This window comes from Carassius auratus, chromosome 22 (genome assembly GCF_003368295.1).
Source record: "Carassius auratus strain Wakin chromosome 22, ASM336829v1, whole genome shotgun sequence".
Classification (NCBI taxonomy): Eukaryota; Metazoa; Chordata; class Actinopteri; order Cypriniformes; family Cyprinidae; genus Carassius; species Carassius auratus.
Window position 1 is genome coordinate 9,437,513 of NC_039264.1, and position 15,061 is coordinate 9,452,573.

Here is a 15,061-nt window from a genome sequence, read left to right on the forward strand (position 1 = left end):
AACCACGGCCACACACACACACACACACATATATATATACACACACACAGTAAATGAATAAAAAATGTAATCGCAAGGAAATGCATAAGCATACCTGGTGTTTCCTGGCCTAAAGCAGGGTTGAGTGATTACATACAATAGGTCAGTCTCCAAATGCTCTGTATCTCTGAAGTGCAGATGGTTCTGAGTGATGTAAACAACCTCTGTTTCCTTTACCGTGATGGAGCGAACCGTTCCGGAAACTTCCTCAGGAAACTGGTCCTTCACTGGAAACACGTGGATCACCACAGTCTATGGATGAAGAAGTACAGGCTGAACTCTTCTATTACAAATATTCACACTGAAATGGAATTTATTAAGAAAAAACAGACACAAAGTTACATGTCTGTCCGATAGATTCGGGGGCTGATGGACATCTGAAAGGATGAAATCAAAAGAGTCCTCAAACACTTCCTCCCCTGAGTGCTTATAATAGATTAGACCTTGAAACAGGTCCCTCTGCAGGAAGCTCTTCACTGGGATACCTGGTTGACATGACACCATATAACATAAGGCAAGTCAAATGTGTTAAAAATCTTTAAGAAATATAACTTTTTGAATTCAACTGACCTGGTTCATGTGGAGAGGACTTCTTAACCAGCTGTCCTGCTCTGGGAAAAGTAATTAGCTGATACTGAATGTAGTCGTCGCTGGAGTCCAAGTCTGAGGCCATCAACATGTACTCCTCCACCCTAACCATGCCACCTTCTTGGACCTCAAAGGCCACGTTATTGATTAGGAAAGGAGGGGTGTCATCTTTTGGAAGAACATAGATTGGAAATTTGTGTCTGATGCTGTGGCGGCCATCTGTGATTCGGAAGACAATGTAATCCCTGGTGGTGTCGCTGTCCGAGTGATGATAGACCACGACGCCCTCTCTGAGATCCTTGACCTTAAACATGAATCCTTTTCCACCTTTGGATGAATAACAAGGATTGGTTACAGTATACCGTTTTTGACCTGTTTGTTGACCTGAGTGTTTTGGTTTCCGGTTTGGACCCCATTGACTTTCAATGTATGGTCAAAAACAGCATTCAGGTGAATGATTACTTTAAGTCAAGTAGTCAACATAATGTGATAGTATTTTCAAACTCATCTTTACTATCATTTGCAATATCTTTCATTTTGCTCGATGCAATTGTGAAAAATAAGTTTTGTTTTTTTGCCTGAAGGCACAAATGTTGGCTCTGGCTTCTCCCTATTGCAGAAAAATAAAAAGAAAGATGGCGTCCTTCCCAGGCAATGGCTGCTGCCCACCGTGAAGCTGAGCTTCTCCTGCTTGCCAGGGAGACAGAAGGGCAAGGTCACCAGACAGATTGAATGACGACTGGTTGCACAGCAAAGCTAATTAGCATCTTTATCAGGGGGAAACGGCCACAAGTCCAATGGAGAAACGAGAAAGTAATTGGGCCCAAAGGTGGCTGTGGGCAGCAGGCCCAAAAAAACAGTCTCCATATAGATACTCGGCGGAAGAGGACATTGGGCGGCATCTTTCCATTTGGCCGAAGGCTGACTGAGGACTTTCCCAAGGGTCGGAGTCCCTGAGTTTGAGGTCTATGTGAGCAATTCCCAATCCCCATCTAGGTTCTCAAGAGAGACTGGTCCATATCTGGGCCAGAACTTGCTGTTCAGCTCAATCATCCTGTAGTAAAATGAAGTGCTTTTGAAGTGGATTTGGAGCTAAAGTTATGGGACGATTCAGCAAGAGGGATCACAAAGCGACACGCCAAGCCCAAAAACGTAAACAACAATTAAATGAATGGTTTGGCTTAAAGCAGGATCTGTTGTTTGAGTAAGCTGGAGGCTTCTGCTGATCAGGGGGTCTTCTGTAAGAGAATGTGTGACGGTTTTGGAATAAACCGCACTGTTGGTTGTAAGAGCTAATCAGGAGAAAGGTGTGAAGGATTATGAGCGGAAATGGAGGAATAAAAGAGGAAGTGGAAGGAGAAAAAAAGGAGGAAGAGATGGTGACGTGTTGAGTGGCAGTGAGAGGGCAGGCAGGCTGCCGAGTTGCGGGCGGTTTAACTTATCATGTACATGCCAGTTTGTGAAAAAGGTACTACAGCACTGAAAGCGGAATGGTTTACCTGCTGAACGTGTTTGATCCGGTGTCTGACGCCGACTGCAGAGCGTGAGTAAGTCCACTCGCTGGCTTTCTGCCTTGGGTCTTCGATTTCGGCGGACAAAGAGGATTAATCGCTATCCTGGCGTATTGTCTCACCGATGTCCATAGAAGAGAGTGCTGATTCATAAAACTGCTGAGACTCAACTCAGTGCGTGATCGTTTGCTGAGCTCTTGCGTTTCTGACGCCGACTGCAGAGCGTGAGTAAGTCCACTCGCTGGCATTCTGCCTTGGGTCTTCGATTTCGGTGGACAAAGAGGATTAATCGCTATCCTGGCGTATTGTCTCACCGATGTCCATAGAAGAGAGTGTTGATTCATAAAACTGCTGAGACGCAACTCAGGTATTCATTACCAACGACGCACTTTAAAACTTCCAAAATCTTCCGCATCATTATTCACGTAATTCAAGAACACACACACACACACACACACACACACACACACACACACACACACACACACACACACACACACACACATATTTTCCTATGCCTTCAAAGTTGTATTTATTTAGTTTTCTTTTTGGGGAAACATTTAAATATTTGATTCTGAACTGTTTTTGAATATTTTGATTGTCTGTTTGATTATTGAACTTTTGTCACTTTGTATTTTTGAGTAACAAACACTTTTTTTTTTTTCTTTCTTGACTAATCATTTCTGGTACTTGTTGCACCACAGGAGTGATTATGCATTTGACTCTCTGTAAAAATGTTTCGTCATCTTGATATTGCACATTACAATTTGATGAAATTGAATTTTTTTTTGTTGTGTGTGTTTCATTACATTGATATCTATGTGTGTGTAATGGTGGATTTAAGTCTGCCTGGCGCCCGAATTAGTGAAGATTAGTTTTGAGATTAATTTTTTAATTAATTTCCAATAGTTAGTGTAACCACCGTTACATAAGTGGCGCCCAACATGGGGCCAGACCCCCTCAGAGTGTGAATAATTTTGAATGTAAATTTGACTTTGAACTTGGTACTTGAATAATGTTTTTTTTTTTTTTTTGAAAAGTAATTTAAAGGGAGATTTTGGAATTGAAGTGTGAAAATCCTGTTAATTTTTTTTTTTTTCTTTTTTGTGGTTGCTCCACATTTATGGAACCGCATTGAATATCAAATGCTGTAATGTGTATTTGGGACTAATTATCTTATAATTTGTTGTTCACTTTAGTTTTGTTTAGGTCTATGGGACAATTGCTTTACTGCTTTGCATTGATGAAATGTGAATTACATTTGGGAAATTGAAAGGGAATGTACATCGAAGATATACACAATATAGGATCACAAAATTTTTTATTTTTGATAATCCATTTCCTTTTACATAATCATGGCAGAGCAGCCTTCACACTCCACTTTTGTTGAGATGGAAGTTCCTGATGTGGCCACTCCTAATTGGCCACCTGTGCATAATCAAGCCCCGCAGGAATCCTATATTCCTACGTTTTGTCATACGCCCACCCAGTTTCATCGTATGGTGCAGCCAGGAGCCCGTGTGCAGTTTGCATCTCCACCATTAGGTGGTAGTACTCCAGCTCAAAGCTTCCCACAGGAACAGAAAAATCCAGTACCCATGCAATTATGCACTCCACCACATGGAAAATCAACCTCAGCCATTGCTTCATCACCTTCTCCTTCATCTTCAGGAGTACAGTATGACCTGCCTGGTACTCTCCCAACACCTGGAAGAGAGATTGGTCATCTCACCACACAAGCACAAGGTAACTGGGATCAGTTGCATGATTTCATGACCAAACAAGAAAAGGCTGTAATTGCACTCACCAAGGAACTAAAATCCAATTCGTCCAGTCATGAATGTCAGATCACCCAACTTGCTGGGAAGATTGAGGAAATCAAGCAACAACTTTCCACAACTTTATCTACAAACAAGCAGCAAGCTGAAACGGAGTCAGACCAGACAATTAAAGCTATGAAATTTATGATGACTAAGGAACTCCAAAAGATGGAGAATACCTTCGTGTCAGAAGTGCGCTTTATGGTGCAACAGTTGCAGTCTGAGATACAGCAGGACATTAAAGCAGTTCAACTGTGTTTTCAGCGTGATTATGGTCAACTGCTGAAAGAAAGTAGTCAATTGACTTCACTCACCGACAAATTGTCCACCAACATGAAAGAACTGCAAATAAAAATGGAAGCGAAATTGGAAAGTCAAGGAAAAAGAATCGCTGACCTGAGGGGAACAGATATTTCTTTTCATGACCCCTTACCTCAGTCAACTGTAATTTCTCCAGCAGTCCCAACTACTTTTGTTAAAAGTGACCACATCAAGCTAACATTTCCTACCTTTGGAAGGTCAGTTGATGACCCAGATCCTTTGTTATACATTACACGTTGTCAAGACTTCCTTGCTGTACATCCTTTAGTGGACACTGACATCTTGGCCACCTTCAGGACCGTTTTATATGGCACTGCCCGTGACTGGTGGGAAGTAGCAAGATCATCGATCACCACATGGAGTGAGTTTCAGTCTGCTTTTCTTGTTGCTTTTCTAGCTGAGGACTATGAAGATGAGTTGGCTGAACGCGTCCGCCACAGGATTCAAGGAGAAAAAGAGTCCATTAGGGATTTTGCCTTTACGTACAGAGCTCTCTGTAAAAGGTGGAAACCAAGTTTAACTGAAGCAGACATTGTTAAGATGATCCTTAAAAATATAAAACCTTACCTTGCCAGTCACCTTCGTAGCCATGTAACCACCGTGGAAGAGTTGGTTCGACTGGGTCACCAGTTGGAGAAAGACCATGAACAACAGAAGCAATTTGATGGTAAAGCTGGTTCCAAATCTGTTGTAGCACAACCTAGAGGGGTTACTTCTCCCCAACCTACCATACAATGTTGGCGGTGTAAAGGATTTCATGCACCAGGTACTTGTCCTTATTTCACTTCTCCAGCTCAACAACTACCGGTTTCAGGTCATCAGTCACACAGCAACAAACGGAATTTCCACTCACCCAAGCAGCCTGGCCCATTAACCAACAATTCAATTACTTCTATATCCACTGAGAATTCTCAAATGCTCCCAGATAAACCCATTTCGACTATCACAACTGGAAGTACATCTTCCATTCCTAAAAATCCTGTCAGTGTACCACAACAGTTAATTGTTCCTGTCAGTGTTGGCTCGTGGAAGGGGAAAGCTATTGTGGACACTGGTGCAAGCTATACCCTCATCCATGAGACCCTTTGGAAGAACTTTGCTCAATCGCCTAACGATCTCCAACCTTGGACATTGGGGCCTTTGTATTTGGCTAACGGGGAAGCTGAGGTTCCTCTTGGATGGCTGAATGTCGAAATTAACTTCCATGACCAAATGTTTACCATACCAGCTGCAGTTCTAGCACCCAAAGCTCTGGCATATGTAGTAGTTCTTGGCCTGGATTTTATTTTCTTTAGTGGCTTACAGATAAATGTAATTGATAAAATGTATACTTTCAAATCTACTCCTGATGTGGATTATCCATTTCAACCAGGTAGTGCAAGTGTACCTGTGAATAGACCCAGGAAAGTAAAGCATCAAGGGAATACCAACCAGAGTATTTCTATCTTGAGTTCAGTTCCTCCCCCTCAACCCAAATTTACATTCAGCACAGATGACATGGACATCCAAAACTTTTTTGATAATGCTGTGAATGAAGCCCACTTACCAGCTGATGGAAAATACCAGCTACGGAAAGTTCTGGAAGCCAATCCACAAGTGTGTGCACTCAAACCAGGCCGTACTGATGTCCTTCAACATCATATTTACCTCACTCAGCAAGTGCCCATAAAGCAACGACCATATCGTATGTCTTCGACCAAACAAGCTGTTGTGGAACAACAATTGGAAGAGATGTTAAGTGCTGGCATTGTGGAACCTTCCCATTCAGGTTGGGCTTCGCCTGTTGTTTTAGTCCCTAAAAAAGATGGGAGTCTCCGGTTTTGTGTAGACTACCGTAAGGTAAATGCTATCACAGAAAGTGACGCATACCCACTACCAAACATCACAGAGATCTTGGAATCTCTCTCTGGAGCTTCTATTTTCTCCACTATTGATTTGAATAGCGGATACTGGCAGGTGACCATGGATCCTGAAAGTAAGGCAAAAACAGCATTTATTACTCCATTTGGATTATTTCAGTTTAATGTTATGCCCTTTGGTTTGAAAAATGCTCCAGCCACCTTCCAAAGATTAATGGAAACTGTTTTAGGGGAACTACGTGGTCACAATTGCTTTGTGTATATAGATGATATTATTATCTATTCTCCTACTATTGAACAGCACTTCCTTGATATCCAGAGCGTTCTCAACAAGCTGCAAAATGCTGGTCTGACTATTAACCTTAAAAAAAGCAAATTCTGTCTGCAGGAATTAACATTCCTGGGCCATGTCGTGGGTATTCAAGGTATATCTGCTGATCCCAACAAAGTTGAAGCTATTCGCTCTTATCCAGTCCCAAGAAACCTTAAGGAGGTCCAGCGATTCCTTGGTTTAGCCGGATGGTACCATCGGTTTGTTCCACACTTCTCCCAGATCGCTGAACCCCTTAATGCCCTGAAGAAGAAAGGCAAAGCCTTCCAGTGGACGCCATGTTGTCAGCATGCTTTTGAACAGTTGAAAATAAGCTTGATGACCCCTCCCATCTTGGGACACCCAAATTTACAACACCCGTTCATTGTCTACACAGATGCTAGTGAAATGGGTCTAGGTGCGGTGTTGACCCAGAGGGACCAGGGGAAGGAGGAAGTCATAGCTTATGCTAGCAGAGCTTTGAATAAAGCTGAAATAAATTACTCCGCAACGGAAAAAGAATGTTTGGCAGTGGTTTGGGCTCTGGAGAAGTGGCAGCATTATCTTGAACACAAGTTGTTTACTGTTGTTACTGACCACTCTGCATTGCAGTGGGTGATGGGGTCCACCAAGACCTCCAGTCGTCTGATTAGATGGGCTTTGCGACTGCAGAGATTTGATTTCATTGTTGAATACCGGAAAGGAAAGTTAAACGTGGCCCCTGACGCACTCTCTCGAATCCCCATTGGTATCCATTGCAATCTGTATGCCGGCCGCAAGGAGTCAGAAGATCTTCCAATTTCTCTAGATAATATCTGGGAAGAACAGCATAAAGACTCAGTAATCATGAAAATATTGCAAACCATGGCACAAGGTGATCTCCACTTGAAAGAACAATATGAGGTACTCGAAGACAAGCTTTATCGTAAAGCTCACCTGGCTGACAACCAGCTGCATTATCGGGTGTGTGTTCCAGCTAGCCTGATTCCACAGATCCTTCAGCATTATCATGCCAGCCCCTTGAGCGGTCATGGAGGAATATTTAAGACCTATAAGAGAATTCAAGAAGTGGCTTTTTGGCCAGGAATGTGGAATGATGTTAAACAGTGGGTAAAAAGGTGCATAAAATGTCAACAACTCAAGAGTGACAACCAAAAACCTGCTGGAAAAATGCAGCATCCCACTGTCACTCACCCTAATGAAATGCTGGGTGTGGACATAATGGGGCCCTTACCGTGTAGTTCCAACCGAAATGAATATCTCTTGGTGTTCATTGATTACTTTACTCGTTGGGTTGAGATGTTCCCCATGAGAAATGCCATGGCAAAGACGGTTGCTGAAATCTTCAAGAAGGAAATTCTGACCAGGTGGGGTGTGCCTAATTTCTTGTTGTCTGATAGAGGTACGCAATTTGTGTCATCTGTTTTCAAGGAGCTCTGCGAAAAATGGAATGTAACACCTAAACTGACTACTGCGTACCATCCTCAGACCAACATGACTGAGAGAGCCAATCGCACCATTAAGTACATGATCGCCGCATACCTGGATGAAAAACACAACAAGTGGGATCAATATTTACCAGAGTTCAGATTTGCCATCAATTCAGCTGTACAAGAGACCATAGGAATGACCCCTGCTGAACTGCAATTGGGAAGAAGACTACAGGGTCCAATGGACAAACTCCTCCAAGGTAGAAATCTTACTCCTGACATGGCAGCCTATGATGTTGTTCATTGTTTAACTCAGCTTAAATCAAAAGCTATGGAAAACAGCAAAAAAGCTCATGTTAGACAAACACGAAATTACAACAAGCATCGACGAGAAGTAACATTTAAAGAACAAGACCGTGTGTGGATCAGGAACTTTCCACAGTCTAGTGCAAAAGCTAAATTTACTGCTAAACTAGCCAGCAAATGGAGAGGTCCTTATCGTATAATAAAACCGCTGGGTCCACTCAGTTATCGTGTGGCACTGGAGACTACTGGGGAGGATGTCCGCACAATTCATGTTTGCAATATGAAACCGTGTTACCCGACAGCTGAAGAATTAGAGTCCCAAAGCAAGGAAAAACTCCTAAAAATATTCCAAGACACCTCTGATGAAGAAGAGGAGTTTCAGGGATTTTAACCATGGGTTGTTTTTCCAGGGGAGGGGGAGTGTGACGGTTTTGGAATAAACCGCACTGTTGGTTGTAAGAGCTAATCAGGAGAAAGGTGTGAAGGATTATGAGCGGAAATGGAGGAATAAAAGAGGAAGTGGAAGGAGAAAAAAAGGAGGAAGAGATGGTGACGTGTTGAGTGGCAGTGAGAGGGCAGGCAGGCTGCCGAGTTGCGGGCGGTTTAACTTATCATGTACATGCCAGTTTGTGAAAAAGGTACTACAGCACTGAAAGCGGAATGGTTTACCTGCTGAACGTGTTTGATCCGGTGTCTGACGCCGACTGCAGAGCGTGAGTAAGTCCACTCGCTGGCTTTCTGCCTTGGGTCTTCGATTTCGGCGGACAAAGAGGATTAATCGCTATCCTGGCGTATTGTCTCACCGATGTCCATAGAAGAGAGTGCTGATTCATAAAACTGCTGAGACTCAACTCAGTGCGTGATCGTTTGCTGAGCTCTTGCGTTTCTGACGCCGACTGCAGAGCGTGAGTAAGTCCACTCGCTGGCATTCTGCCTTGGGTCTTCGATTTCGGTGGACAAAGAGGATTAATCGCTATCCTGGCGTATTGTCTCACCGATGTCCATAGAAGAGAGTGTTGATTCATAAAACTGCTGAGACGCAACTCAGGTATTCATTACCAACGACGCACTTTAAAACTTCCAAAATCTTCCGCATCATTATTCACGTAATTCAAGAACACACACACACACACACACACACACACACACACACACACACACACACATATTTTCCTATGCCTTCAAAGTTGTATTTATTTAGTTTTCTTTTTGGGGAAACATTTAAATATTTGATTCTGAACTGTTTTTGAATATTTTGATTGTCTGTTTGATTATTGAACTTTTGTCACTTTGTATTTTTGAGTAACAAACACTTTTTTTTTTTTCTTTCTTGACTAATCATTTCTGGTACTTGTTGCACCACAGGAGTGATTATGCATTTGACTCTCTGTAAAAATGTTTCGTCATCTTGATATTGCACATTACAATTTGATGAAATTGAATTTTTTTTTGTTGTGTGTGTTTCATTACATTGATATCTATGTGTGTGTAATGGTGGATTTAAGTCTGCCTGGCGCCCGAATTAGTGAAGATTAGTTTTGAGATTAATTTTTTAATTAATTTCCAATAGTTAGTGTAACCACCGTTACAAATGACACAAGGAACAAAGCCATGGGCCTGGAAATCCTCCAAACCAGGAAACACAAAAACAACCTAACACAGCTTCCATGAGAGAACACATACAGGAAAACATCCCATTCCGTTCCTGAAATCACAATTTTGCTGTTCCTTCCAAGAAACCAAGGATTTAGAAGAACAGTTCACCCAAAAGAGTTTGCTTGACCTCATGTCATTCTGATGTTCTGGAACATTCCCATGGATACAATTTTTAGATAGACACATGATTGTCACCAGTTCACCACACTCAAAGCTTGCTAAGATAATGGTCTAATGGAAGAGAAATGACCTTGTGTTGGACATCTGGCATGAAATGCCATAAGTCTTTCCAATCTGCTTCTTTCAGGGTCTGTGCAAACAAAAGTCTGCTGGAGTGGAAAGACAGCCGCTACGGCTCTAAAGACATCTTTGGTCCACAGCCCCTGGCAAAGTGTCGCCGAAGCATTTTACACCTGATTAGCAAACTCATGCAGGCCACCCGGACATATGTTTCTTGAACGATGCCCGCATGAAGGATGGTTACCACATGGACATAGAAGGAATAAAGAGTGGATTTGCACTTTACGAGACTTACTATGACACATCAGTGGAAAAAGGTCCTGAAAATTACATTGGGATAGGCTTCTATTTTCAGAGAGGTGACTATAATGAAAATACCTTTACCTCTAACACTTAAGTGTCCATTGAGTGGGCCATCCATAGCAATCAGGGTGACGGCATCTATATTGTCATTATCAACAACCTGTAGGTGCTCCCATGTGATTGGTCTGGACTGGCCTTCCAGCAGATCCAACCCTGTAAGGATAGAGATGTTTAGCCTCAGTCTCTTCTTTTTATTAGAGTATTTATTTGAGCTAATCCGCTAACATACCCATGTTCCATGAGACTCGAGGAGCATTGGTCTCTGCAGTGCGGATAGAGATGTGCATCAAGATTGGAGGACTCGGCACAAATGAGCCATCGATGGCCTGAAACTCCACCTGGACACCAGATGAATTAAAAAGCGAAATAAATGAAGTCAAATTTTTATTGAATTTAAGATTCTTTGTATTGAATATGACACATTATTTTTCTTCCCAAACACTGTCTGGAAGTCGTATTAAATAATTATTTTGATAGATAAGATACAAGCAACAACAATAAAATGCAGTGTCAACAAGATTTTATAACATTTTATAACACATTTATTATATTATGAATATGTATTTTAGTATATTATTCTAAATATTTTACAAATGTATAATACCCTTTTTACACAGTATAAAGCTGTTGTTTAATTATTATTAACGATTATAGTATTTATTAATAATTTCAATTACATTTAGACTATGTTTTAGTAATTTTGTTGTGCTTATCATTTTAATTAGTTTTTTTACTATTCAGCTTTTATTTATTTTTACTTCAGTTTTAGTGATTTTAGTTATTTAACTTATTTTAATTAGATGACAAGTTTTTTTATATAGTATTTATTTTTATTTTAAATATAAAAAATTATTTTAATAGTTTTAGTTAACAATAACAACACTGGTATATAGGTGTCTTTATACAAATAATATATTTGGCCTTCGGTTAGGCTGGACATGTTTTTACAGAAAAAAAAAACCCAAAAATTTTCCTGTCAAAGTTTCCTGTACATCAGTTTACCGTTTCCTAACCTCATAGTTCCTCCTGGCTGTGTGACTGCTGTTTGGGGGCTGAAAGGCAATTTTCATCTCATTCAGGTCTTGCCATGAGAAGGAGAATGCAGATTTGGTGTGATCGTCCAAATGAGTAATATATCCCTCCGCTGGAGGTTTGGTCACGTTGAAGATGAGCTGGGCCTGAGGGGTCTCGTCATCTTTGGCATCCAGGGAAGCAGTGGTCATGGGGGTGAGGATGAACTGATCTACCTCCAGGATGAACGTAGACATGAATGCAGCGTTGGGAGGTTGGTTCTGCATGGCCCCTTGGATCAGTACCGGTATCCAGATACTCTCAGTCTAAGAGAGAAGAAGGTAAATAGAAGATTCAGTGCCTTGTTGTTATGATCTCATACAAACCTGATCCTGATGGCGTTTTACCTCCAGCATGGCTCGGGAGGTCTGGTCCCTGAACTCCACCCTGATTGGGATGTAATCAATCTCAGGTGATGGAGGACTGAGGTGCTGGTACTTCAGACCTGAAGTGAGGAACTCGGCACAGTCAGTCTTCAAGAACTCTACTTCCCTTGTGTTGTGGTCACAGGCTTTATTTCCTGGGCAGGCGATTCCAGTATGACGTCCTTGAAAAGTTTGAATGCAGATGAGAGGAAAATTTTCACCTCAGATAGCCCTACAATTGTCATATGGTGTAACCAACTAAATGCTCCAATAATTTCTCCATATTTTTATACTAATGTATATAAAGTTTTTTTTTAAACAAAAGTCATGATTAATAACTCAGAAAAAAAAACATGTTTTTCAGGTGTTGCACCACATGACATTATTTAAATAAATCTATACATTTAAATAAAGTTTTAAAATCTATCTTCCAAGGTCAAAAAGTTTTACAATAATAAGAAATTATTAATTCAGTAAAGAAAAAAAAATACATTTTTGGGAGTCACACCACATTACATTACATTTTTTTAAGTGTACATTTTAATAATTATTTTCAGTTTCATTGTTATTATTATTATTTTTTTTGACAAATATCATGATTTATGAACTGAAAAAAAATATTGTTTTATGGTGTTTTCAAAAACATTTAGAATATATTTTCGAATTAAAATGTATTTTTTTTTTCAAATACTGTGAATTATTCATTGATAAAACCGATTATGTTTTTTGGGAGTCAGAGTCGCACAATATGACAACCTGAACTAACTTTGCCTTTTCATAATAAGATTACATTATCTGATATTTTAAGAGACTTAATGACTTTGAGGGACTGGTTTCTTTTCTGTAAATTGGTTGCATCACATGATTTTGTCGGTTGCACCATATGGCTATGATTTGACACCCCAATGCTTTTAAAAATCTTCATTATATAACTGGTATACCTCTTCTAGGTCCAGGATCAGAAGCCGTCATTGATTCAGGATCCTCGACGACCAGTTGACCAAGCATTGGGACATTGATCTCAGAGCTGAGAAGACGTACCGTGCAGCTCACATCGGGCTGGGTTTTAAAGGTAAGGACACTGCTATTGATGGCATTGGAAAGACTGTAGAACTCAGAAACCACCAGAGGAACATTTCCAAGCTCTGTGAGGCTCCTTTGAGGTTCTACGACATCTATCTTCAGCAGCACAACCTCAACAAAAGTCTCGGTTTCTGTAAACCTAAGTACAAACACAGAAAAAAAACATTTGTGAGTATGGAAATGGCATTAGGCTTTGGAAATAGGTTTTTTGCAGCTCCCAGAAGCCCTAATTGAAGTAACAGCTGTAACATGTACAGGAATAATGAACACAGTGTTTCACCTGTAGACCCTCAGCATGACAGCGTCCTCCTCTAGAAGTGGGCTGCCATTGTGAACATACTTCACCTCGTCCGGAAAGAACTGGCAGTCAAAAACCTGGAAAACGGTACAACAACAGTTATTCTCACATTTTATATGAGCATAAGCTAATTCTGGATTTGTTTTGTTACCTGAGGAGTGAGTTTCCCCACTCTTTGCGTAACAGGCTCGGTGAGAACTACTTCGACCTTACAGGCCTCAGAGACCCCGTCTATGTGGAACTGAAGTTCACCAGCCGTGACAAACACCGACTGGCCTCTGGCTACCCGAAGCCCCGTGTTTAACCGAACTAGACTTGAAGCTTGGACATGCGGCCACAGGTTACTCAAGGTGAACAATGCCAAAACAAAGATGTCCACCCCCATCTTTCTGTTCAGTTGCTTGGTATCCAAGACTATTCGCTTCAGATGAACTGTCTTGCTCTCATTTCCAGTAATATGCTGCATGAAAATGAGGGGGAAAAAATCAATTAAGTTGCATATTTGTGTATTTTAGTTTCCATGGTGCTAATAGAGTTACTATTATTAAAACGCTATTGAATAAAAAACATGCATTTAATAAATTAGGCTATATATTATACTATAAAAGTATAAAATAATACTAAAATAGCACTGCCTCAAAACTTACACAGTCTCAAAGGCCTACATGGGCCCTACATTTTTATTCTAAATTAAAACTCTGTGGGAAACAAGGGGTTAATCGGCCTCCTGCTGCTGCCTTGGAGTTGGAAATGTAATCAAGCATCAAAGGAGCATGTGAACTGTAGTTTTGTTGATGCCTGCTATGTATCCAAACAATACAGGTGCTATCAGCCAAAGGTTTTGGCCACATCGAGCATTTCATCCCTTAATGCAAACTTATCATCATGCCTCATGGTGCAGACATGCTCTTTCTAAATGGCTTTTGTAAAAAGCTTTCAGCTCCAACAATACTTTAAACCTGCATGTTTAAACATGACTCAGCATTACCACCGCACACTCATGTTTATTAAAAACATGTTCAGACAAATCAAGCAGCAACAGCCTCTTGGTAGGACTTTATAAAAGGCTTTTAGAGAAAGTTAGTAACTCATAAACCTTGATTTGCATTTGAATTTAGTCCTGTTTTGAGATGTTTTCTCAGTCTAAAACACAGATTCGAGGATGGAGAGAGAAGAATAACATACCTCCAGCTGAATCCACAGTTGGCCTGCAGTTCCTTCAGTGTGTGTAGACTAAAACAGAACAGTTCAGCCCTCCTCAAACAGCAGAGGTTTACCCTCAACTGCCCCCCTGCTGAAGAAAACCACAAAGAACCGATTGCAGAACACAAACAGAGCCTGAAAGACAGATAAAGAGCTGGAGATAAGAACAAAAGACACTTAAATCATGCCTGTTTGCATTTGTTTCTTCCGTCCTACCTTGTAGCAGAGCAGCAGAACCCAGCAGAGTGAAGGAAAAGACATGAAAAGGGGCAGGAAAAGTTCGATCTCCTCACACAGGAAATGTGCCGACCAGTTCCAAAGGTTTCTACTTCTCACAAACCCAGATGTTCTTATTCCCCCGAAGATGGAAAGACCCTCCTGCTCTGAAAAAAAAATTGTAAGAAGGTTGGATGAAAAAGTAATGGAAGCCCTTTTCTGCCACTGAATAAAAAATAGAAAAGATTATTGTGACTTTTTATCTCATAATTCTGACTTTTTTTTCTCACAATTTCTAGATATAAACTCGCAATTGCGAATTAAAAAGTCAGAATTGCGAGTTTATATCTCACAATTCTGACTTTATTATAAGATGAAATTG

The 15,061-nt window shown here is 40.8% G+C and overlaps 1 protein-coding gene across 3 annotated transcripts in view; it reads right to left on the reverse strand.

Annotated features, from left to right (window-relative positions):
• The window catches only part of LOC113039635 (FRAS1-related extracellular matrix protein 1), a 31,666-nt gene extending 16,836 nt beyond the window's left edge, over positions 1-14,830 (reverse strand). Inside the window, exons 1-12 of one of the 3 annotated variants that reach the window (XM_026197594.1) lie at positions 14,680-14,830; positions 14,446-14,554; positions 13,412-13,720; positions 13,243-13,337; positions 12,821-13,101; positions 11,862-12,061; positions 11,457-11,780; positions 10,673-10,781; positions 10,465-10,596; positions 610-954; positions 382-524; positions 95-291 (exon numbers count right to left, since the gene is read on the reverse strand). In XM_026197594.1, coding sequence (XP_026053379.1) covers positions 95-291; positions 382-524; positions 610-954; positions 10,465-10,596; positions 10,673-10,781; positions 11,457-11,780; positions 11,862-12,061; positions 12,821-13,101; positions 13,243-13,337; positions 13,412-13,645 — 2,060 coding nt within the window. In that variant the 5' untranslated portion in view covers positions 13,646-13,720; positions 14,446-14,554; positions 14,680-14,830. Of the gene's footprint in view, positions 1-94; positions 292-381; positions 525-609; positions 955-10,464; positions 10,597-10,672; positions 10,782-11,456; positions 11,781-11,861; positions 12,062-12,820; positions 13,102-13,242; positions 13,338-13,411; positions 13,721-14,445; positions 14,599-14,679 lie in introns of all 3 variants that reach the window. The other 2 variants (XM_026197596.1, XM_026197595.1) reach the window with 2 other exon arrangements.
• Between the last annotated feature and the right edge of the window lie 231 nt (positions 14,831-15,061).